Raw genomic sequence first — 22,364 nt, 5'->3', positions numbered from 1 at the left:
AAAAATGTTTCCAGATGTCAGCAAATCCCGCAAAAAAGAAAAAAGCCAAGAAACGACAATGTATTTCCTGTGTGACCGAGCCCTGCATGTTCACCACCTCAGTCAGGTGTGTTAGCATGCTAACATTAATTAGCACTACACAAAGTGCAGCTGAGGCTGATGAGAATGAGAAAAAAATTCACTCGAAATCACGATTGTTAACGTATTCTGAATCACGTCCTTCTGCTTGTTTGAAAGACGTTTGATGAAAACTACACTGTCCTGCAGGTTTTATCTATTCTATCTAATCTATTTTAAGATTCATGTCTCCAGTTGGACAGAACGGGTGCAGCAGGTGAAGCAACCTGCTGCTGGTTTTGCTTTTCATATTACAAATGATAGAGAAAATGACAGAGAAAACTACCAGCATTATCCTTCAATCTAAATCTGCAGCTGCTATTTTCATTTTAAACATTATGCATGTTTATATTTTACTATTTTACTTACTGCGGCAGGACAAGAGCTTCCAGTGTAGCACTTGGCAGTTAGCAAAAGCCTTCACTCCTTCATCTACAGCAACTTGAATACAATCACAACTTGATATTCCACATTTATCATTTATACAACACTAAAAAGGATCCTTCATACGTGACAGGCAGAACAAAATAAACTGTTGGCAAGGGGCCCTGACAACGGATCACAAATAAGCTCGGTAATCTTGAATAATCCTTCACGCCTGCTGTGGCAACCCAGAAAGGGGAAGCCCAAGTCTATTGAAACAGTTTCCTGTCTCTGTAACTGCCTGCAGGTCTGCCTCCCTGAAACGAGACTGGTCTGCAGGCCCGAAGAAAAAAAAACCAAACATCTCTTTCCTCTCTGAGTTGCACTATGAAGAATAAGAAACCTTTACGTTTACGTTGGCTGAAGTTGGCTTGTAATGATTATTTGTTAAAGGCTTTGCTCTCTCTGAAAGGAAATAACAATTAATGTGAAGCATCTGCAATTACAAACAAACCACAAAAAGACACTTGGCAGGTGAGCTGGCGCTGGCATGAATGTTGTGAGAGATGAAACAACTCAATAAGCGTGTAGCCTGCAAGGTACAAGTGAAAGTTTGATCTGGTAGGCAGCTTTGTGGCTGATCAACCCTCCCTTCTCCCAACAAAAAAATATGCTGTACAGACATCATCAAGAAAGGAAGGAACAAGAAGCATTTTCAGCTTTACAGTAGGGTTGGGCGACTGGACGATTATGTTGGCTATCAGGAACCGGACGTTTTTTGTTTGTTATTTTTTTTATTTAGTTTTGCTAATTTGTTTCTTTGCCTCTGAACAACAAGCGAGATGCTGCTTAGCGACAAACTCTCGTACAACGAGCTAAGCCAGCGGCACAGTACACACCCACTGAGCCGAGGAACGAGTGGAACAACAGCCTCTAGAGCCAGAAAAATCTTCACATCTGACTTGGTGAAGTGAGGGTTTATTTTAAACCCAACCAGAGCTGGTAATTGTTGGACTGAACAAGACGGTTTTGGTGAAGCACGAATTGTAAAAACTAATAAAAAATATGTCTAAGAATATTTGTTTTCTTGACACGTTGCAAGTTTATTTTCTTTATTTCGTTATTAATTTATTTCACTGGCAGCTCGCACACCTCCCAACTCAAACTACGGCTGGGAGGCACGAATTTGCTCTCGTTGGTCGGGTTGGATGGATGAAAAACTTTTAGCACATCACCCAATCCTACTTTACAGTGTGTATCTACTGATGGTGAAACTGTACACAAGCAAGGCTGTAGTCTTTAAGTGAAAATGTTCATGTAAGTGTGTGCACATGTACACAGTGTGTGTATGTGTGTGTGTATGTGTGTGAGAGAGAGAGAGCCTGCAAGCAACATGATCAGCGAGTAACCAGAAGTTCAATCATTTCCTGGAGAGCTGAATATCCAGGAAGACTCAGGATGACATGTGGGCACCCAACAAGATTGTCATCAAAATAAATTAGTCCACAACTGACTTTTCTGTTTCCGTTTTTTTTTTTGTTTCACGTGAACTTATCTGACTCCTGTACTTCCTTGTTTTCTTCCTGAACAAAAATGACCCTTTTTAAGGATGAAATCTACATAATTTCACATCAGTACAACTTTGATGAATGCGAATCAGATTAATCAGTTGATCAACATAATATATTAAAAGGGTGGAGAAACAGATCGACCACACTGCTTGCAGACTGAACGCTCAGTGTGTGCAGGTGAGTGAACGTGTTAATGTGTTTGTGCTTTTGTGTGTGAATGACGCGTGCATCCTGTTGTCCTCCTACTTGAGAGCTTTAGCGACAGAGGAGTAGGCAATGTGGATCTCGTTGTCGACCGGACAGGTGGAGGCGAACTCTTCTCTGGCGTACGCAGCGTTCAAGTACCTCCAGAGGTTTGTCAGAGACTCGGGGATGATGAAGTTTCTGTACTTTAAACACACCACCTGGAGAGGGGAAAGGGAGAAAGCGTTTCAGGGACACAATCAACAAACAACGCTGAAGGTGAGGCTACAGTTTCACAACAAAAAGACTCGACCTCATAACCTATTTATCTCTGCCCCCCACCAACGCTGCACAGCTTAAAGCAGAAGATTACCTTCACGATATGGAGCTTAGGCAGCAAGTTGCAGTCAGCCAGAGTAAGCTGCTGGCCATCCAGGAAGGGGCGGGATGAGGAAGTGACATCATCAGCGCTATTCTCATCAATCTCGTCAGGAAGTGGGGTGCCGAGGTAGTCATCCAGCTTCATCAGAGCCTTCAGCAGACCTCTTTCTAGATCTGATAACGCACGTAGACACAGAAATACTAGTTAAAGGGAGCCTGATTTTCAGATTAATGCAACAGATTTTTGTTTTATTAAGGCAATAAAAAACGGCTGAAACAAGTGATGTTTCCAATGAGATCATTCGACACAGAGAGCAGCTGGTGACCTGTTTGCACTGAGGCAGAAAAGCTCAGACCATAATGTTATTAACAGGTGTTATTATCATCTCCCTGCTGGGAGGTCATAACCTGTTGCAGAACAGTGCCGTTGCAGGAACAACCACTAAAAATAAAGTCTATAAGGAAAAAAAAAAAGTCTGGATGAAGCTAGGGAGCTTTTATTTTACTGCAAAAAGAGACGCTCTGGATTTTGAAAATTCAGATTCGCTTACTTTCATTGGCTTGAGGGTTTGAGTTCTTGACGTAAGCGGAGAATTTGGAGAAAACATCCATGCCTGCTGTGTTGGACTCTGGGTTACGAGCAGCCAGACGGGGGTACCTAAACAAACAGAGACATCGATGATGATTCACATGCGATCATCTCAACACAAACAAAAATTCACAGAAATGAAATGTGCACCAAATGTGACCAGCTTAGAGCTTACAATAAGAACACTGGTCTACACAGTGTGAGGAACAGCAAAAATTTCCAAAAGCCCACGATGGCATCTTCAAAAGCTTGTTTTGTCCAACAAAGTCTACAGATAATCAATTTACTATCACATAAGACAAAGAAAAGCAACATCTTATCACAACTTAGAAGATGAAGAGAGAAAACGTTGGGTGTTTTGGCTTTAAAAGAATAAATCAGAAGAAGAATCAGAATAAATTAACGATTATTCTTCTGTGTCTGTGCTCTCTCAAAATAAATAAATGAATAATAAATGAACACCAAAAAAAAAAAAGCCACAATGAAACAGATTTGCAAATCAGACAGATCGACGCAGTGATTACGTGGGAGGGCAGAGATTTTCCTCCAGGAACTCCTCGATCTTGTTGGTGTCGGTTTTCACCTCGCTGCCGTACAACAGGAAGGGAGGTTGGGCGCCGGGAGCCAGGTCCTTCAAGATGTCCGGTTTCCTAAAGGAGGATGGAAACAAAGGCAGTCAGAAACAAACGGCGGGAGAGAAAGATGGAAGAGAACGGAGAAGAAGGAAAGGAACATGTGAGAAAATCTGCAACTAACGCCACAGCGGCTTTAAGTCTCTCATCGCATGGTGTCTGAATGAAACGCCGCCGACCCCCCCTCCTCCCCTCTCCGGTCCTTCACTGCACAGGAAATTTGGGAGTATTCAAACAGTAGGCGGACATTCCTCCCTTACGCCATACGCATAAACCCGCGGCGCATACACACAAGCAAGGCCAGCGTTCTCACCTCTTCATATCCACCGTGGTGACATCGAAAGTGACTCCTTTGAGCCACAGCACCATGAACAGACGCTGGGAGAAGGGACAGTTTCCGATGCTCTGACCATCGCTTCCTGCCTGGGACACACAAACGGAGAAAACGGGGACCAATTTATATCAAATTTTTTCATATTTTCATTACATGTTTGTTATGCAGTGAAATTGGGTGGAGGTAAACGTCAGGATTGATGATGTTACTTTTGTACTGTAATATTTTCTATATTAAACACTTCATTATTTGATCCATAAAATGCCAAAAAAAATATCACTGTTTTTCAAAATCACAGCCCAACATGATGCCTTTAAATGTCTCCTCTTGTCTGACTAACTGACTTACGGTTCGGAGCAAACGACTTCACTGATTAACTGATCAAAACCAGCAGATTAATCGACGACGTCTTCAGGATGTGGACACAACAAGACATCTGCAGAGGTCACATTGGGTTCTGAGCTTGAAACAGTCAATCGACAGCAAAAACGTCTGAAGCTATTTTATTTCATCGCTTTTCAAGCAAATGTGACAAACTTCACTCTACCTCCACCTTCTCAAATGTGCATATTTGCTGATTTTCTTTGTTTTATAACGTTGCAAATGGAGTATTTTCGGTTTTGGATTGTTGGTTTGTACAAAAAAAAAGCTATTTAAAGACGCCACACTGGGCTGGGAAACGGCGCTGGGCCTTTTTCAACATCTGCAGCAGAAAATGATCAGCATGATGGAAGATGATAATTAGCTGCAGCCACGGAAGTAACATTTCTTCATTCTTTCACTCAGGAAAGGATCAAACAGCTTTAAAATGTTCCTCGTACGGCTGCAGGAAGCCAGAGCTCATGCATAGTCATTCTGTGTAACAGTACTGTGGCCTGAAGAGCTCACAATATAAACTGTAGGGCTGTTACAGTATATCACCTCCTACTTTCCGTTTCCAAAGCCCATGTGAGACCAAACTTAAATATTCCATCAATTAGGTTTATCACTGAAGAGGCTGACTAGGAACCAGGATTTAGAGAAGTTACAACACCATCTTTCACCCCTGTAGAAGGAGAAGAAGGGGAAAAAAAGTGGTGGGTGGTGCACATGTTCACATGTTCATACAGAGGGATCATTATGGAAACCATGAGGGGAGGCAGAGAAAGCCATATTGATGAATTCAGAGCATGTTTTTTTGGCTCCAGGAAAATGGGATTAGCCTGCCTGGCCAACATACTAAATATAGATTAAAGTCGGCTGCACGTTATGTTAACGTGCATTAATTAGATTAGTCTTACTGCCATTTACAAGCCCAGTGAGTCAGCAGAGGTGGTCTGGCTCGCCTGAACGCTGGTAGCCTACAACATGCACATGGATGAATGTAATCTGAATACGTTTGAATTGAGTCTGCACACACGGCCGGTGTGTGATACGCTATCAGCGGTGGCGATAACAGCACGCTGACAGCGCAGATGAAACGATAATATAAACTTCACAACGCGCTCTAATATAAATTCATGTCGCATAACGTCGCAGGTCCCCACCTCGCTCGCTTTCTGGGTGTGATGGCTCTTTCTGTCTTTCTTTCCCTTCTTTTCTTTTCTATTCTTTCTCTCCCATGTGTCATCAGTCGCTTACCTTCACAAAAAGTTCAAGCCTGGGCTGGTTGGCGTCGCTCATCTTCACCTGCCGATGCACGAGACCTGTCGTCGAGGTTCACAACACACACACACACACACACACACGAACACGCAGTTAAAACAAGTGAACGACACGCAAAGTCGCATTTACTTGACACCAGAAACGAGTTCGACGCTCGGTAGCCCAACCCATCTTCCGCTAACAAATCCCAGCGAAAAAAAGTCAAATGACAGCGTTTTAACTGCTACACAAACGGCGCAAGCGTCACACAAAGCAAACATGGGCTTGTTTAAATCCCGAAATATGACACTGGAGCCGACTTTGAGTGTGCAGAACCGACCTGGAAAAGTGCGGAAAGTGTGTCGCTGACGCCCGTGGCTGCCTGTTGCTCGCTTTCCTCCTCCCAACTTGTTGTGCTGCTGCCTCTCGGTCGGCTGCAGCCACACGCACTCATCAGCACGCAGCCACCATTTCCTGGTGCTGCGCGATGGGCTGAGCGCTCAGCAAATAAAGTGTCAAAGCGAACAACAACAACAACTCAAAAAACAACAACAACAACAAGAAAAAGCGCGGCAGGAATTTGAAGCGTTAGAAAAAGATGAGGGTGAGGAGTAAGAAGAAGAAGAAGAAGAAAAGGGTTGAGATGTTGGCAGTACTCAGTGTAAAAATACCCTGTTAAAGTTCTGCTTAGCACTAAAATGTACCTAAGTCACACTCCATAGGAACTTTAATGACCTCGCATTCTAAACGCTTTGCAGCCATAACAGCTTCCACTCTTCTGGGGAGGCTTTCCACAAGATTTTCTGTGGAAACTTTTGTCCATTCATGCAGCAGAGCACTTGTGAGGTCAGACACTGATGTTGGACCAAAAGGCCTGGCTCGCAGTCCTCAGTTCCAGTTCATCCCAAAGGTGTCGGATGGGGTTGAGGTCAGGACTCTGTGTGGGTCAGTCAAGTTCCTCCACACCAAACTCATCCAGCCATGTCTTTATGGAGCTTTGCTTTGTGCACTGGGACACAGTCATGCTGGAATAGAAAAGAGCCACAAAGCTGGAAGCATAGCATTGTCCAAAATGTCTTGTTATGCTGAAGCATTAAGGTTTCCCTTCACTGGAAGTCAAGAGCCGAGCCCAACCCCTGAGAAACAACTACATACCACATCTGAATTCAATCATAAAGAGGTGTGGCTGAATACTTTTGTCTACACAGTGTATCAAAAGAAAGTTTTATTTTAACAGAATATAATGTTATTCTTGTTCCAAATGATGTGTATATGAAACCAGTTTCAGATGAATAGGCCTACTGCCTGGGAAAGTTAGTTGTACAGCCTTTTGTTGCATCATATCATATAAGCACATCATATGTTGTTTTTATTGGCAGCAAATATCTACTTAAAGTATCAAAAGTACCCTAAAGTGATGCCCTCTTTTAGAGTCTTAAATTGTGGTGCTTTCAGGGTCAGAGGATTTTTTTTGTTGTTGTTGTTTCATGATCTTATGGCTACAAGGCAATAATTTGTACCCACAAGCTATTATCATACCTGTGTGGCCTTTAATCTGATGATATGTTCTGTATGATGCTGTTGAATGAATGCTGTGCTTAAGTGCAGTACTAAATGTAGTTAGTGACCTTCCACCAAATACAGGGTGAAGAGGGTGAAGGAACAGCAATCTGAGCCTCTTTGGGATTGAATTAAGACTTATTTTTGAGATCTTTTTTTTAAAAAAAGAAAGAAACTTAAGACAGAAGTTGAAATATGTGGAGCGCAATAAAGCTGTAAGATAAAATAAAAAGGAACAAACTGAGAATAAAACAAAATAAAAAGCTTGTATATTCTTGTGATTTTTGTGAAGCTTTCTTGCAGTATTGGATTGCATTATGTTATGGTAGTAGTTGTTAACAAAAGTAGATGCATACTCAGGTACTCCAATCTTCAGTCCCAAGACAACAAACAAACTCCAGCTAAAACATTTATTACCAAAAAAACCAGATTTTTTTAACTCCCACATCTCCTATCCCATACATCGTCAACAAAGGAAATAAACCAGAGTGTTGCCTAGAAGATCCTCATGAGCAAAACAGTGAATACTGCCAGCAAGGTGATGCAGTACGGACCGAACATGACATGTATGAATCTCTTATGCTAAGGTCACTTCCTTATGTGAAGCTGCTGTCATTGTTTGAGCACTGCAGGATGCTGCTGTGTAGTATTGTGTACTGCAGTGTACTCTGATTGTTGGATTATTTTTTTTACTGTGTTTTCATGTAAAGTTTTGTGCTGACATTGTAAACTCTTGGAACAATGAAGTTGATCAATCAGTCAATCAGTGTGTGTGTGTGTGTGTGTGTATATCGTTTTTCTTGTATTAATATGGAATCACCTCTGAGCCAAAATGGAGGACTACAAAACAGGTAATACATGTAAAAGCCGTAGTTAATGCTGAGTTTTCTCATGAAAATGTAGCAGAAGATGTCAGATGGGAAGGGACTTGTGGTTTGCTACAAAATATCAGGGCGAGATTCACATTTTCATGCTGGAATGAAGCGGCCATAACAGAAAAGAAATGAGGCAGTTTAGCACCTGCGAGCTTACGGTGAAATGAATGAATGTCAGTACGTCAAAATGTCACCATATCTTTGATGACATTATGTGAACAACATACACGTGAATGTTTTGTTCAAAAATATTCTTTTTCACATTGGACAGTTTGCATTGCAGAATGACAAACTGGTCCAGAAATCTGCAAAATCTATAAGGTTTTATGAAGGAAGTCCTGCTGACAGTCGAAGGCTGATTCAGATGCAGGACGCTCCCAGTCATGGAGGCCCAAACTGTGAACTGGGGTCCCCCTGGAGTCCTTGAGAAACTTCCAGGGGACAGACGATACAAACGTCTCAGAGTTTTGTCACTGGGATCGATTCACTATTGTATGATTATTCAGAAGCACCAGAACACAAAAAACGGCCTGATTGACAAACAAAAATCTTAACATATGGCTGACTTACAAGCTGTTTTTCAGCTCCAGTATTCAGACCAGTTTTGGTTTAGTTTTAGGACTGTATTTTATTTGTTGATTTAATCACTATTTTCGAAAGCCAAGAGACGACTTTCATGCTAAACCTTTAAGATAAAATACATGAGAAAACCTAAAACTGAAGGAAAAAGTGGATTATAAACATAATTTTAAAAAATTGTATTTTGTAAATGACATATTCTTCAATTGTTGGGTGTTTGTGAATAAGCCCAGCCATTATTTAATACAACGATATGAAACTTTTAAAGCCAGTCTGGCTAAAGTTAGTCGATTGTTCGACCTCATTCCTCCCAGGTCGTCAAACATCGAAGCTGTGGATTGAAGGACCCAAATCACCAACCTGTGCCGAGGTTTATATCATTTAAAAACAGTATCTGAAACCGTATATTTGATGACTTGGAATTGATACACAACGATTAACTATTTTTCACCAGGAAAGAAAAAAAAATTGAGCAAACCAGTCAGGGAGCAACTTTAAAACTTTAAGAAAACTGATACATAATTTATTCAGAAAGGGATCGACACTCCAATATCAAGAAAGGTTCTTGTCGTAAAGGTAACATCCATATTTATTACTATATAACATGGAGTATAGAGTATACTTGCTGCTTGTTGCATTTACTGTACTTTTCAGAGGCCTTAGAATAACCAGGTCTTGTTGTAATTGTATTCAGTCTGGCACTAGAGGGTAGTCTTGGTTTGGAGATAACATGCAGGTGGGGTGGTAGCACAGGGTTAATTAAATTGTCAGGTTGCCGGTGGAGAAAACAAAAATGCATTGTAGACTGTAGCTGACAAGTAGTGACAGCATGTGAGAGCACAGAGCTTTCTGACAAAACAAGCCCTGTATATTAAGTGTGGCTTTGTGAAAAATAACAGACTGTCGTGATTGACAAGAAATATTTCACCTTTACAGGTAAGCTTTCGTCTGTCAGTCAGGTTATTCCATATGTGCCTGTTTCAAAATACTGGCAGACATTTCCCATCTATCTGTTGTACATCAGCCGTGGCAGACATTTCCTGTTTCATCTGTGCCTCTTCACAGCAGTAGAAATACAGTCATTTGCCATTTAACCATAAACCCATATTTCATGAATTCAATCATTTGAGATTAAGTTGGTTCTGAAGTGAAACATCATGGCGGATGTTTGTTAACGTGAATCTCGACCCCCATGCACAAAGCAGGACGCTGTGGTCAAACAGTCAAATCTGTCCAGCATCCCCCCCCTCACAAAAGCTATCTAAAATATTGACATTATTTGGAATTGATATTTTACATACTCAGTTATGTTAAATTAGGTGCAAGTTTACACTGCAAATCAACAGTGCTTATAGACACCTCAAAATAATTGATTTAACTGTTTCATTTCCCTAAAATTAGTACCAGGTTACAATATTCTCAGGAAATATTTAAGAAATTAGGGACCCATAAACAAAGTATTGCTCCCTGTATTATCTCCCAGCACAAGGCTTTTCTGAAGTAGAAATATTGAATTCTTTAAATTTAAACAAACTAAGTCCAGCATGTAAAATCCCTTAAAAATCACATAAAATAATCAACATGAAGACATGACCTCAGTGCGTTCGACGCGAGTGACAGTGAAGAAAGAGCAGGCTATTCTGAGTTATACTGTTTAGTTCACAACATAAGCAATGAAAACAGGTTAAATAAAATCCAATCTAGGGTATTGTGGAAACAGAACTGGAGCAGAATTGTAGTTTTGCAGATCATGTAAAACTACAACTCCCACATGGCCCACAGTGAGGACAGGATGGCAGCACAGAGGGCCACAGACAGGGGGAGCTGGACAGAAGTGGCTCCGTTGCAGAGATTTGTTGTGCAGCACTGGAAGCTGCTGGTGTAACCGGCTCCCAGGAGGTTACCGGTCAGCGTCTTCCCACACAGATCCGAGTCCAGGCAGCCGCGAGTGTGCAGGCTGAAGCTCCCCGTGGCGTTAAACTCTGGGTCGTTTGGTAACACAAAAGGATGTCAGCAAACGTGCAATTTAAAGGAAGCTCACCTGTAATATTTATTTCTTCCACGGGTATTTAGTTCCAGTTGCTATAGCAACACCTACTGGCAGGTTTCAATAGCAGTTTGAGGAGGACTGTATTATTTAGACCTGGATATGGCAGCGCTGCTCAGTCCTGCATCCAGGTTTTCCCTAGAGACTCTTTCTAACATGAATTTTTGATCCACCAGCCTCGTCTGACGTTCATTTATCACTACAGATTGCAGATTTACCACACGGTACTCAACAACCGACATGTTTGTCACTTGCCAAGGACGTTTTGCCTGACGTTAGCTCGTCTACACTGGACAAACTGTAGCTCTTCAAACTTTTCATGTCATTTTAATCAAACCGTCTTGGAAACTTCGGATGGCTACAGTTACCACGATAATTTGACGTCTTTTGAATGAGGACGTAAAGTTTAATTTGTTACCTTCATGATTGTCTTTTGTCACAGTTTATTTAATCTGATGACGGTAATTTCATCACATCCCATCTTATTTCTATACGCTGTGGTTAAAAGCCGGCCTTTGTAGTGTATCTACAGTACATTACAGCATGCGAGAGGTTTTCCTTACGTGCTTCTCCACGGTAGCAGCTCTCAGTCGCATTATTGCATGTGACGTCACTTCCGAGAAGACACGTCCCAAATATTCCAATGGGGCACTGACGACAGGTCAGGCATTGCGCTGTTTAGTGGAAAGACAGAAGGATCGTGTTAATCATGTTCACACAAAGTCACTCAGCAACATAGTTCAGACATTTCTTATCATTATCTTAGTTCAACAGTTCCAGGAAATCTGCCCTTGTAGTTTCTTCACCTGCCAGCACCCTTAAGCTCATATTTACTTTACTGTTTTAGCAATGTCTCAGCTGGGTGGAGTGACTTCCTGGATCCCTCAGATGTACTGACAGGTGGATTTTGGGCAGATACCAGTTAGCTGTCTCTCCCTGTCTCTTGTCTTTGTGCTAAGCTAAGCTAAGCAGCTACTTTTTCTGCTGTAGCTTCCTATTTAATGGACAGAGAGAGGGGTATTGATCTTCTCATTCAAGTCTCAGGAACGAAGCGAGTGTTTCAAACTTCTCTCAACTGTTGCTACTTGTCAGTCCCTGCCCAGTTTAAGCGCTTTAAGGTCTGAGCTTTGTTTTTTGGACATATGAATCACTGGGTGGGGAACTTGACGTCAGCTTTTAAAGGGTTTTGCTGGGATGTCATGGATATTCACTTGTGTGTTTTACTTATAGTATTTGTGCATACACCCACATACCCACGTACTTATATATGAATATATCATCCTTAAAGGTACACTATGCGGGAGTTTTCTAGAAGCGTGTGGCAGCGTCTGTATCTGAAGAGAACCCGCCCTCTGCCTGTATTTACTCATTTTCTCAGTATCCCTTATTTTCTCCAGGAGACTGAGGAAAGGTAGTTGGTGTTTCCAAGTCTTTGGTATTTGAAAACCTGGGAATGAGACTAAGACCTTTGAATGGTGTGTTTGCAAACAGAAATGTTCACATTCTCCATGGTATACCTTTAAAAACCTGGAAACTGTCATTTGTGCATGTCTGATATGTTTTTATCATCTCGTATAACACCAAGTTCTCAGTCTCTTCTGAACTTCCCTTTGACCGACCATTGAGCTGTAATCCAAATATATCTTAAAGACATAGTGACATGTTGCAGAGTAATTCCACCTTTTAAAGATAAGATGCTATGATGTAGACTCGATGGTATTTTATTTGTTGCTCTATTTTATCAAATTTTCTGGTAGTCTTATTATTTGTGACATGTTTCTTTTACTCTATTTTACTGTTAAGAATTTTGTTTCAGTTTTAAAAGGCGCAGTTATATTTAGAATTAGTATTATTAAATACACATGATTTGCCTTCTATTATGCTAATAAACTATGTTGCAATGTGAGTTCATCAAACAGGCATCAACTGCGGGCACCAACTACAAAACCGAAGACTAAAAGAGTGAGAGAGCCTGTAAACGTCTTTTAATTCTCTTCTTTATATATACACTTTGAGCGAGTTTATTCAAATTCAGTATAGTTTACTGTTCATATGAACAGGAATTCTCTATTAGACCTGTGGCAATTAGTGCTGAAGCAGACACACGTAGCAGACTGAATGTCATTAAGCTGCGCTACAGTAAAATCAGACTTAAGAGACTTAATTATGAACGGCAATTAGGAGACTTTGTCCTGAACAGTTTGTTTGTCCCAAAAAAGAACCAGCCATTTCTTTTGACTACACTACTCCTCCAAGACATGATCCTCACAGTTGGTACAGAGGACAGATAACATAAAAATAAACGATAACATTTTGACATGAAAGATGTTTCTATACCACAATAATAAGAACTGAAGTCAATAAAAGGCATAGATTTCCTCATGACTCCATTTGCTTTCTTGTCGGTCTGTTGATTCTCCCATTTTCACTGCAGTAATTAAACATCATCCTCAACTTACCTGCTGCGATGAAGACACTCAGGACAACTACTGCTTTACAGAAGTTATTCATCCTTCCTGGACCTGCAAGGTTTGCTTGTTTTAAAGAAGTTAAAGGTCTAAGCACCTGTCTTGAGTCAAATGAGCAAATGATTTAGTTAAAGCTTCAACAAGATCACAGGACTCAATGGAGAAGCAATGTGCAAGAATGAGGTTCATCAGGTTTTGTGTTCGTGTGAAGAGGAAGTCTCCAGTCATTAATGGAAAACTCCACTCAACAAACATCCACAGCCTGGAGAGAAACTTGATCATTAAGTCTGAGTAGGTCACACGTTTATTATTCCGTCATCTAATCTATGTACTACATGCAGTAAATGGTTTTATGCAGTTAAAAGTTTTCTTTGTGCTAGATTAAGATGCATAGAATGAGAGTATCATGATACAGAATTGTGTTTAAGGTTCATCGAGTAAAGACAACACCCAGGATGAATAGGATCTTTTTCATGTTAAAGGCCTCAGATATTCCAGGTGGCCACCACAGCAACGCCCAAAGCAGCAGTGAGAGAGAGCTGGATGGATGTGGCTCCATTACAGCGGTCGGTGCTGCAGCAGGTCCTGGTGACGGTGTATCCAGCAGTCAGGAGGGATCCTGACTCGGTTTGGTTGCAGAGAGAAGAGGCCAGGCAGCCTTGAGTCTCCAGGTTCATCAGTCTGCTGATGTTGAAGGCTGAAGGGGTGACATGAAGATCAGCAGCCTTTGTTAAATTTTCACATAAAAAATAAAAAAGGTATACATTGTTTGACTCAGGATGTCATCTAAGGAAGAAGTATTCAGATTCCAGAAACATCTGAAAGTCCTGATTTCAATATTTTACGAAAATAAATACATAAAACAGTTGAATGTACTTAAAGCATCAAAACTACTGAGAATGGCCTCTCTCTCTCTCTCTCTCTCTCATTGTGTTACCATATTAAACATATGAAACTATCTGATGATCATTATGTTGAAAGAAGTATCCAGTTATTTTACTTAAAGTAAAAGTACAGGATCTGCAGAAAAATGGCCCTTCACTAGCATGTTATATTTTACCCTACATAAAAGGGATTCATCATTGAGTAAGAAACATTTTATTGTTGGAGCTGCTACTTTACATGCAGTTAGAAAGTTTAGCCCAGAGTTTGCAAATGTTTGCTGTAGACTTTTTCTAGACTAACTTCTCTAATCTCTAATAATAATTTTTTCTCTTTGGGCCTAAAACAGTTATTTAAACAATTTCTTTAGATGGGACAAGTGTTGGGATTCATTGGTTTCTTCTTTAAAAAGAAGTAAAATAGAAATACTGGGTCATGTTTAGTTACCTCAGATCTTATACCTTCCACCACTACCATGTATGTGTAAGACATCTAACCCTAGCTGGCCTGAAATGCCTCTGTAAGCATGGCATTGGACAGTTTGTTCTGTTTGCTTTTGGTATGACAGGTATTGTGCTGAGCTGTGGCCTTTCACAACAAATGTACGTCATAGCAACAGCAGACATGACTGAATGAATGCCTTTATTGTCATTGCAAGTCTGCATACAACAAAACTAGGAATGCTCATCAACCATACAGAATGGCTTTACTGAACCTGGTTACTTCATGGTTAAAGAAGTAGCACGATTTTACGTTTTTCTTGTTGCCATTGTCCTCAATGTGGGCAAATAAATAACTGAGTCCTGCAATTCCATGTAGCCTACTGCTGCTTAGCATGTTAGTACAAACAAACTATAAAGCTTGTGACACAATTACCATTTATTGGCCATTTAAGGGTGTAGTGAAATATTATCATTTTTCTTTCTGAGAATTAGGTGAGAAAATTGCTACCATACCACTTATCTCATTTATTTAATCTGTACACAAGCAGAAATGTAAAAATAAATATGTTGTGGTCTTATGAGGACTTTCGCACTGTAGTCGTGTTTCTAGGCAAACAATAGCCTGGTGCAGTAACTTTTCAAAGTCTAGAAAACCCATAACTTGTTTTTTTTACATTTCTGTTTGTGTTCAGATTAAAGTACAGTTTGTACTAGTATGATTGTTGCTTTTATGCATGCCTGAGAACCAACACGGAGAGGAAGAAGCAAAGTTTCTTCCCCCAGGCCATCCGTGGCGTTAATCTGGACAATCCTGCTCCCACCTGCACTACATGTAGATACTGTACGTGTAAATACGGCACATTCTCACATTTTTAATTTTATTATTTTAATAAGGTTTCTATTTTACAATATTTAATTTTTACTTACCTATTTTTTGGTAGCAGGGACATAAAGAATTTCACTGCACATTGTACCGTGTGTGATTGTGTGTGTGACAAATAAACCTATCTTGTGTCTTGTATCTTTTTTTTCCCCTCCAAGTTGTCAAGGATACACTTGCGTGATACTGCAGTTAAAAGCACTTCTTGTTTTGAAAAGTCTTTTTAGTTGGCACATGAAAGCGCTGGTTAATCACGTAATCAGCAGCAGAAGTATTTGTTTCAAAAAACAGTACCTCGTTCATGAGTCACCCAGTCAGAAGACTGGCTATCATCTGACTATGACTCAGCTTCCTGATTCAAAAATATTTCAATTGGCTGTCAGAGCTTTGCACCTGCACATAAGATTCACTTTTTCATGAAAGGCTGTATGAAAGTATATGTTAATAAATGATCTAAAACATGCAAAGAAAATTGCCTTTTCCGCATACTGCTGGTTTATGTATTTATATGAAAGGAAATAATTGTTGTCTTTTGATGCCTGGCCACACCTCTGTATTCACTGTCAAGGCAGGCATCAGATAGTTTGTGGTTAGAAAACTGTCTGCCAACACCTCCTCATACGTAATTTTTCTGGCATTTTCTAATGGAGCTGCAGATGATTACTGAAATTTTACCCACCTAGTTTTCCCCAGTAGCAGTTGGGCTCCAGGCTGCTGCAGGTCCCAGTGGAGCTGAAGAGACATTTACCTGCAAATCCCACTCTGCAGGTGTTACAGGTCAGAGACTCGCCTGTGATTGAGAGGGAAGAAGGGATTTAGGAGAGCAAAGGAGGGGAGAACCTGTTGCACAGAGAGGAAATGCTCTGTAAAGAGATAGGCTGAGGGAGAACGGACTAATGTAAACACTAGGTTATACAAAGGTTTATTAAACATGCTGCAGAGTTAAATATAAATACACTTAGTTTTTGCTTTATATTTTCTGTTTGTGTGAAAATCACGGGAAATTCAGTCACAGACAGATTTGGTCTTACAATTTAAATAAAGTTAATACCATGTCAAAAATTATGGCTGCTTGCAAATATTTTATTCAAACCACCAGAGCTCCTGCACAGACCAATTATCCTGTTAGACCTTTGACCCTGGCTTCTCTGAGCACCAAGTAGATGAAGATGTGCCAGAAACACCCACTCAATAATTATAAACCCTTACACATAATGCTTAGTCATCTATCCAGTCCAAGCTCTTGGACATATAACAGAAAAAAGAAGGAAAAAGTAGGGAGATGAATAAATGGTGTTCAGCCATCAGTTAGGCATATAAGTGGTCCAGAATTTGTTTTTATGGAGCGCTTAGCAGTACTCTAACGGTCTCAGGCTTGATAAATTGATACTTCCTTGATACAACCTTCAAAAATAGGAAGTAAAAGGTGTTTCCATTTCGGAATAACAAAGCGACTTGTCATTATAACAGAATCTATCATCATAGGAAACTGTTAAGTTTTGCATTGAATGGGAGTAAATGTTTGTGACATAGGTACATACAGTGACTTGTATATGACATACAAACAGATAAATTTGTTACTGTCATACATAACAATTTTAACAACTTCAGAGGACGGACAGACATTTTAGAAAGATTTCCATCAATTGTCTGTTATCTGGTTCTCTTTATTGCTGTATGTGTATTCCTGTTGTTCATGATTTCAAATCTTAAGCCTCAAGTCCCTGAACAGGATTTTAGAAATACTGAAGTCATAAGTCAGTGGAAATCAACATACCAAAAACATTTTTTGACCAGTTGTGAAACTGATGGAGTTCCTTTCAGTCAACACAAAATATGCAAAGTAGAAAATATATAAATAAAATATTCAAAAGAGTGCTCCCTATTTGGTCTTCCTACCTGTAACAAACATCGCCAACAATGCCGCACAGACCCAGGTGATGTTTTTCATCTTGCTCTTAGACTGTGTGTTTTATCAAGAACTGATCAGCAAACATAAGAAGATCTCAATGCAATAAAAACGGTCAAATAGATGTGCAGGGATCCGCAAGCACAGGTGAATGTCCGCATTGGGTTCCCAGTGAGTTTCATCAGCTGTGGGCAGCTGCTTTTATATCAGAGGTGTGCCATCAGGGGTCTGGATTGGTTATTCAGTATATAAAATAGAATAATGTGTGTTTTTCATTCATCAACAGCTGATATATTCACTAACATCCTTAAAGCGTTATGTAAAAAACAAACAAATCAGGGGTTTGTTTGAAGAGTGAAGTCTACTAACAAGCCAAACAAAGAGAAAAAGAGATGACTCATGTCATGTTTGTATGCTCATGAGTCTCATGTGTATTTGAACCTTTGTGAACTCCTGGCTTATTGTAAAGCAGTACCTTGATGATTTTCAAAAGCTTTAAATTTCAGTAGAGACCAAAGCTTCAGTCAACAGTAAGTCGATTAAGTTTGCAACAAATAATCAGATTCTTTGTTAAAGCAATGAGGAGACACTCCCTTTACTTTTAAAAAGAGTAACATCTGATCACAGAACTTTATTCTTGACCTCAAAATACAAAACATTTTACAGAATTAAAAAATAGAAATTCAATGGTCCATTCGGGGAATAGAAACTGCATTTTGGGCTCAGTGTAATCTACACGTTATACGTGTGTATTCATTTTCTTTCTTTTGTCTAAGTTACTAAAAAGATTAATACCAACACATATGAAGCTACGGGCAGCAGCTGATTTATCAACAGGATTTCCCAAATGTTTAACTATTCCTTTATGCTTGTTCTTAGTTGTTTAACATTTTAAAATGCTTTATTGCTTTATTTTATTTGCTCTCTTAAAGGAGAAAATCCAACTAACTTAGCTTAACCTAAAAACAGGAATCAGGGACACAGCTAGTCTGTCCAAAGCTAAAAAAATGTTCCTGCTAGCACCACTGAAGCTCATTGACTAACGCTTAGAAAATCTAGAAGAGCCATTTGATTAAATCATTTTATCTTTATTCAGCTTAGAGTTAGCCATGCAGTGGCGGTTAGACACTTGAACAGCAAAAGTCTGCAGTGCACAATGCTGAATATACATTGAAAATCCAGATAATTTTGTAGCCGGGAAGTTTTTTTGGCCTCATGATCTGCTCAGCAACTTACACAGGAATGAATGAGGCCACGCCCTGATCTCCTCTGCAAAACCATAACGTAACCCAACTTCCTGTGAGACCACAACTTATTTCAACATTTAATTTCATTTCATTTTAACCTTTGTGTACAGATTAAATAAACAAGTTTATTAGTGACCTTTAGAGGTAGTGTTGAAAAGTGGACTTCGTTACCTGACAAAGCTAGGCTAGCTGTTTCCCCTGTTTCCAATTGCTATGCTATGCTAGCCTATTGACTGCTAGTAGTTGATTCATATTTACCTAACATGACAGTGGTAATGGCCTTCTCATCTTACTCTTGGTAAAAAAGTGAAAAATAAAATTTCCCCCAAAATGCCAAACTATTAGCAACTGCTTTGTTTGTTTAACATCTGCAATATCACAACCTTGTCTCCTAGCAATTACATTAGCATCCCCTCCTGTGGACTATTTGGAATGTAAAATAAACACACAAATCACAAATGACAACCTTTTATTGTTGCAATAATCAGTATTAAGATTTAGTTACACCTAATGAACATACAAATTGTTCATACAGTAAATACAGACCCACTGTAGCCTCATATAATGCTGCTTCGTCAAGCATAACATACAGCAAGTGTTATATAAAGTATATTCAAGAAATTAAAAGAGAAGAAAAGTGATGAAATGTTTAAATGGGAATGCCGAGAACCCATTTTTCCCCTCCTCTTTCTCCTCCTTCATCCTTAAAGGCTCCACTGGGTCAGAAGTGCCAGCAGAGCAGCACCCACAGCTGCAGTCAGAGGCAGCTGGACGGAGGTGGCTCCGTTACACAGGTTAGTGCTGCAGCAGTGTGTGGTGATGTTGTATTTAACAGTCAGGATGGACATATTTGTCTCGTTTTTGCAGGCGGATTCTTCTATGCAGCCTTTTGCGTGGATTGGCAACAGGTCTGCACTAAAATCTGGAGAGAGAAAACAAAGGTGAGACAGCTTTGATGACATTTTTTTTAAAGGTGGGTGGCATGTTGAAGAGCACACATTACTCCTTTACAGAACCAAGAAGTCCAAATTCAGGGAGTAAAAATAAGAAAAGAAAAAAAAATTCAATGCCTTTTTATTTTTGTTTTCACATATCGTTGGTAATGGACCTCAGAGGAGGACTGGTTATTAGTTATCGGGTTATTGGGTGTTTTTGGAACCATGCAAAAATGATGAATGAGTCATTGAGCTGTTCATCTTACCAGCAACTGAGGTGAAGCAACTGTTCTGAGGGGCGGTGCAGTTTACAGAAGCACTGCGGAAACAGTAGCCAAGAATCGACACATCACAAGTGTAACAGGACAGAGACTCGACTGTGGGAGAGAAGACAACGAGAAAATGAGAAACTGTAAAGTAGAATGTTTCTGGATCTCAGACCATCAATCCTGTGTCATATATCTAAAGGGAAAAAAAGATTAAACCAATAGGCACACATATCTGACTCCATTTAGTCCCACCTTTATCAAACAAACACCTGCTATAATCACAAAGTACACAGTTTGCTTCATAACCTCTCAAGGTGAACATTGGCTGCAGAAGTCTTATCTAAAATGTCAATCCAGTACATAAGTTTGAAGCAAGCTAATGGCACACAAGTTTCTGAGCTACCTTATTGGTTGCTCAAGTTTTGAGTTATCTGAGGTTTCTGCCTTCACCCAAATACATCAGTAATTCAGTTTTGTTTAGGATGTTCAAAGCTTTGAAAAATTACCTTTAGCAGGAGCTGATCTTTTCAGAAAAACCATGAAAGATGTTGACATTGTGTTTGGTCAAAAGCTTGGCAAATAATTTGGGTGAACTGACCCTTTAAATGCAGGGCTAATGGGCTAATGTTTCCAAAGAAGAATGCAGAATGTTTAAGTTAACAAATGAAACAGCAATTAACATCACAAACTTAAAAACGTAATGAACTGAATTACAGCACATTTCTGCAAAACACACTACTAGATATGCTATGGCAGTGCACAGTGGATGGGCTCCAGTTAGGGTCAGTAAGATTTGGAGACTGTGAAATTATGTTCAGAAACCATTTTAAATAAAACCAAACTAGTTTGTGAAGGTGCGTGAAAGATTTGCAGCTGTAGAAAAAATGAGATAACAGCTGAAGCTAATTTCTGAACATGATTTCACAAACTCAGAATCGTATTTGAGCAACAGGGTGAACCCTCTGTCCCACAAAGTTTACAGTTCTGCTTTCCATATAGCTACAGAATACATTAAAAACCTCCTACCTGTAACAAACAGGGCGAGCAAGGTCACCCCGCTCCACAGAAATTTGTTCATTGCGATAGTCTTTGATGTACCTTGGCCTACAGATGAAAACACCACCAGGACGTGTTGCTTGGTCTTCAGATTTTTAAGATTTTGTCTCAGATGTTGTAGGATTAAGTATTGAAGAAAAATGACTCACGGTCAGCATCTTATATACAGTGGGGGAGTTGTATCAGTAACGGACATCAACAATAGTGATAACAAAGTTTGCAAGGGGTGAGGCATTCCTGTTGCATGAATTGAAACCATTAAAGCAAAGCACTTTACAGAAGAAAAATGGTTCCCAGCCCTTTTGGTCTCATGCAGCCTATCCCCTAACCCGGCCCTGTGATATGAGCTCAAGCCCACCACTCGTTGAATGTCTTCATAAGACTGCATTTCATTCGGCTGAATCATCAGTGTTTGGTTTGATAAGGCTTGCGTACTGAATGACAGAAGCTCGACATTTAAACATTCATCCATTATTTTATTTAACTATTTCAACTGCTTATTCATTATTGTCTGATATTGGACAGAAACGTTAACTCGTTTGGAGATTTTTTTATTGGATAATACTGGACGGTATAATGTAATTTGAGCTGACTTTCCCTTTAATTTCTTTTAAATGCACAGTAAATTAACTCTAAATTTCTCATAAAAACTTCAGCAAACATCTGAAAGAAGAAAATAACAGTTCAAATATGTGGGAAATATGACTGTAATAATGTAATCTGAGCTCACTTTCCCTTTAATTTTCCATTATGGTCACAGTTTTATCAGATTAAGATATATTTGGTTGTGTGACACCCAGCAAGACTTCAGTGAATCGTGAATCATGATGTGTAATATAACGTGAGAAATGATGGTTTTAATGTGATTCAAGCAACGATACCATAACAGCAGGAATAGACGTGCATCGAAATCAAAGCAGTTTTCACAAATGATGGTTCACTTCACTGCAGTGTGCGATATCCGACAGGCCTCCTTTGGCCATGCCTAAAATCATACCAGTGTGGAGACGCTGAACTACATGTGGAACTCTGGTAAATGACCACATCGTGATTGTTTTGTTTTGTAAATGAGAATCAAATAACCATTGTTTGTTTTCTGATAATCATTTATGAAAAGAAAATCGAATAAGATAACTTCGGTGCTTTTGACGCAAGCCAAGTTGTTATTTTGACACACTCACAGTTCATTTCTCAACTGCAGAGCAAACTTTCTCCACTTATCTACTAACTGTAGCTATATGTAACTATATTATATATAATTATAGCTCTGCTAACTGATCTTATGCAAACTATATTCAACTGTTTATCTACTTTAACTGTAACTGTGAAATATGAGCAAGCAGCAGAAGCAATAGATGTTTTTGTTGATTTTTTTTATTTTCATATCAATGTCTTGTCCAGTAAGACACAAAGTTCTTTAA

General features: G+C 39.7%; 2 protein-coding genes across 5 annotated transcripts; both read right to left on the bottom strand.

Moving 5' to 3' along the window:
• Positions 1 to 1,224: 1,224 nt before the first annotated feature.
• On the bottom strand, positions 1,225 to 6,289 carry clic1 (chloride intracellular channel 1). Its single transcript, XM_046416912.1, has 7 exons — positions 6,134 to 6,289; positions 5,791 to 5,855; positions 4,150 to 4,259; positions 3,729 to 3,854; positions 3,167 to 3,273; positions 2,608 to 2,789; positions 1,225 to 2,455 (listed from the first exon to the last, which is right to left on the bottom strand). The coding sequence occupies exons 2-7, from the start codon at positions 5,830 to 5,832 to the stop codon at positions 2,294 to 2,296; spliced, it is 729 nt and encodes a 242-aa protein (XP_046272868.1). The 5' UTR covers positions 5,833 to 5,855; positions 6,134 to 6,289; the 3' UTR covers positions 1,225 to 2,293.
• Positions 6,290 to 9,300: 3,011 nt separating this feature from the next.
• lye (lymphocyte antigen-6, epidermis) lies at positions 9,301 to 21,145 on the bottom strand. 4 transcript variants are annotated; one of them, XM_046416922.1, is made up of 5 exons: positions 20,914 to 21,145; positions 16,207 to 16,317; positions 13,314 to 14,019; positions 11,418 to 11,528; positions 9,301 to 10,789 (listed from the first exon to the last, which is right to left on the bottom strand). In XM_046416922.1, exons 1-3 carry the CDS (start codon positions 20,963 to 20,965, stop codon positions 13,808 to 13,810), a joined length of 375 nt encoding a protein of 124 aa, XP_046272878.1. In that variant the 5' UTR covers positions 20,966 to 21,145; the 3' UTR covers positions 9,301 to 10,789; positions 11,418 to 11,528; positions 13,314 to 13,807. The 4 variants fall into 4 exon arrangements, with proteins under 4 accessions (XP_046272878.1, XP_046272877.1, XP_046272875.1 ...); XM_046416921.1 differs by lacking the exon at positions 20,914 to 21,145 and adding an exon at positions 17,427 to 17,633; XM_046416919.1 differs by lacking the exons at positions 16,207 to 16,317; positions 20,914 to 21,145 and having other exon boundaries at positions 13,314 to 13,513.
• Between the last annotated feature and the right edge of the window lie 1,219 nt (positions 21,146 to 22,364).

Source organism: Scatophagus argus, chromosome 17, assembly GCF_020382885.2.
Source record: "Scatophagus argus isolate fScaArg1 chromosome 17, fScaArg1.pri, whole genome shotgun sequence".
Lineage (NCBI taxonomy): Eukaryota > Metazoa > Chordata > Actinopteri > Scatophagidae > Scatophagus > Scatophagus argus.
The sequence above is the reverse complement of the archived record's forward strand: the minus strand, read 5'-3'. Positions and strand labels throughout refer to the sequence as shown.

Bases quoted from the DNA above. Each gene is read 5' to 3' on its own strand.
- clic1 (XM_046416912.1), bottom strand. From the start codon at position 5,832: ATGAGCGACGCCAACCAGCCCAGGCTTGAACTTTTTGTGAAG. The intron at 3,855-4,149 runs GTGAGAACGCTG...ATCCTCCTTTAG, and splicing joins ACCACGGTGGATATGAAGAG to GAAACCGGACATCTTGAAGG. The intron at 3,274-3,728 runs GTAATCACTGCG...CTGTTTGTTTAG, and splicing joins GAAAATCTCTGCCCTCCCAC to GTACCCCCGTCTGGCTGCTC.
- lye (XM_046416919.1), bottom strand. From the start codon at position 13,365: ATGAATAACTTCTGTAAAGCAGTAGTTGTCCTGAGTGTCTTCATCGCA. The intron at 11,529-13,313 runs GTAAGTTGAGGA...TCCACTAAACAG, and splicing joins GAGTGTCTTCATCGCAGCAG to CGCAATGCCTGACCTGTCGT. The intron at 10,790-11,417 runs GTAAGGAAAACC...CAAACGACCCAG, and splicing joins CTGCTACCGTGGAGAAGCAC to AGTTTAACGCCACGGGGAGC.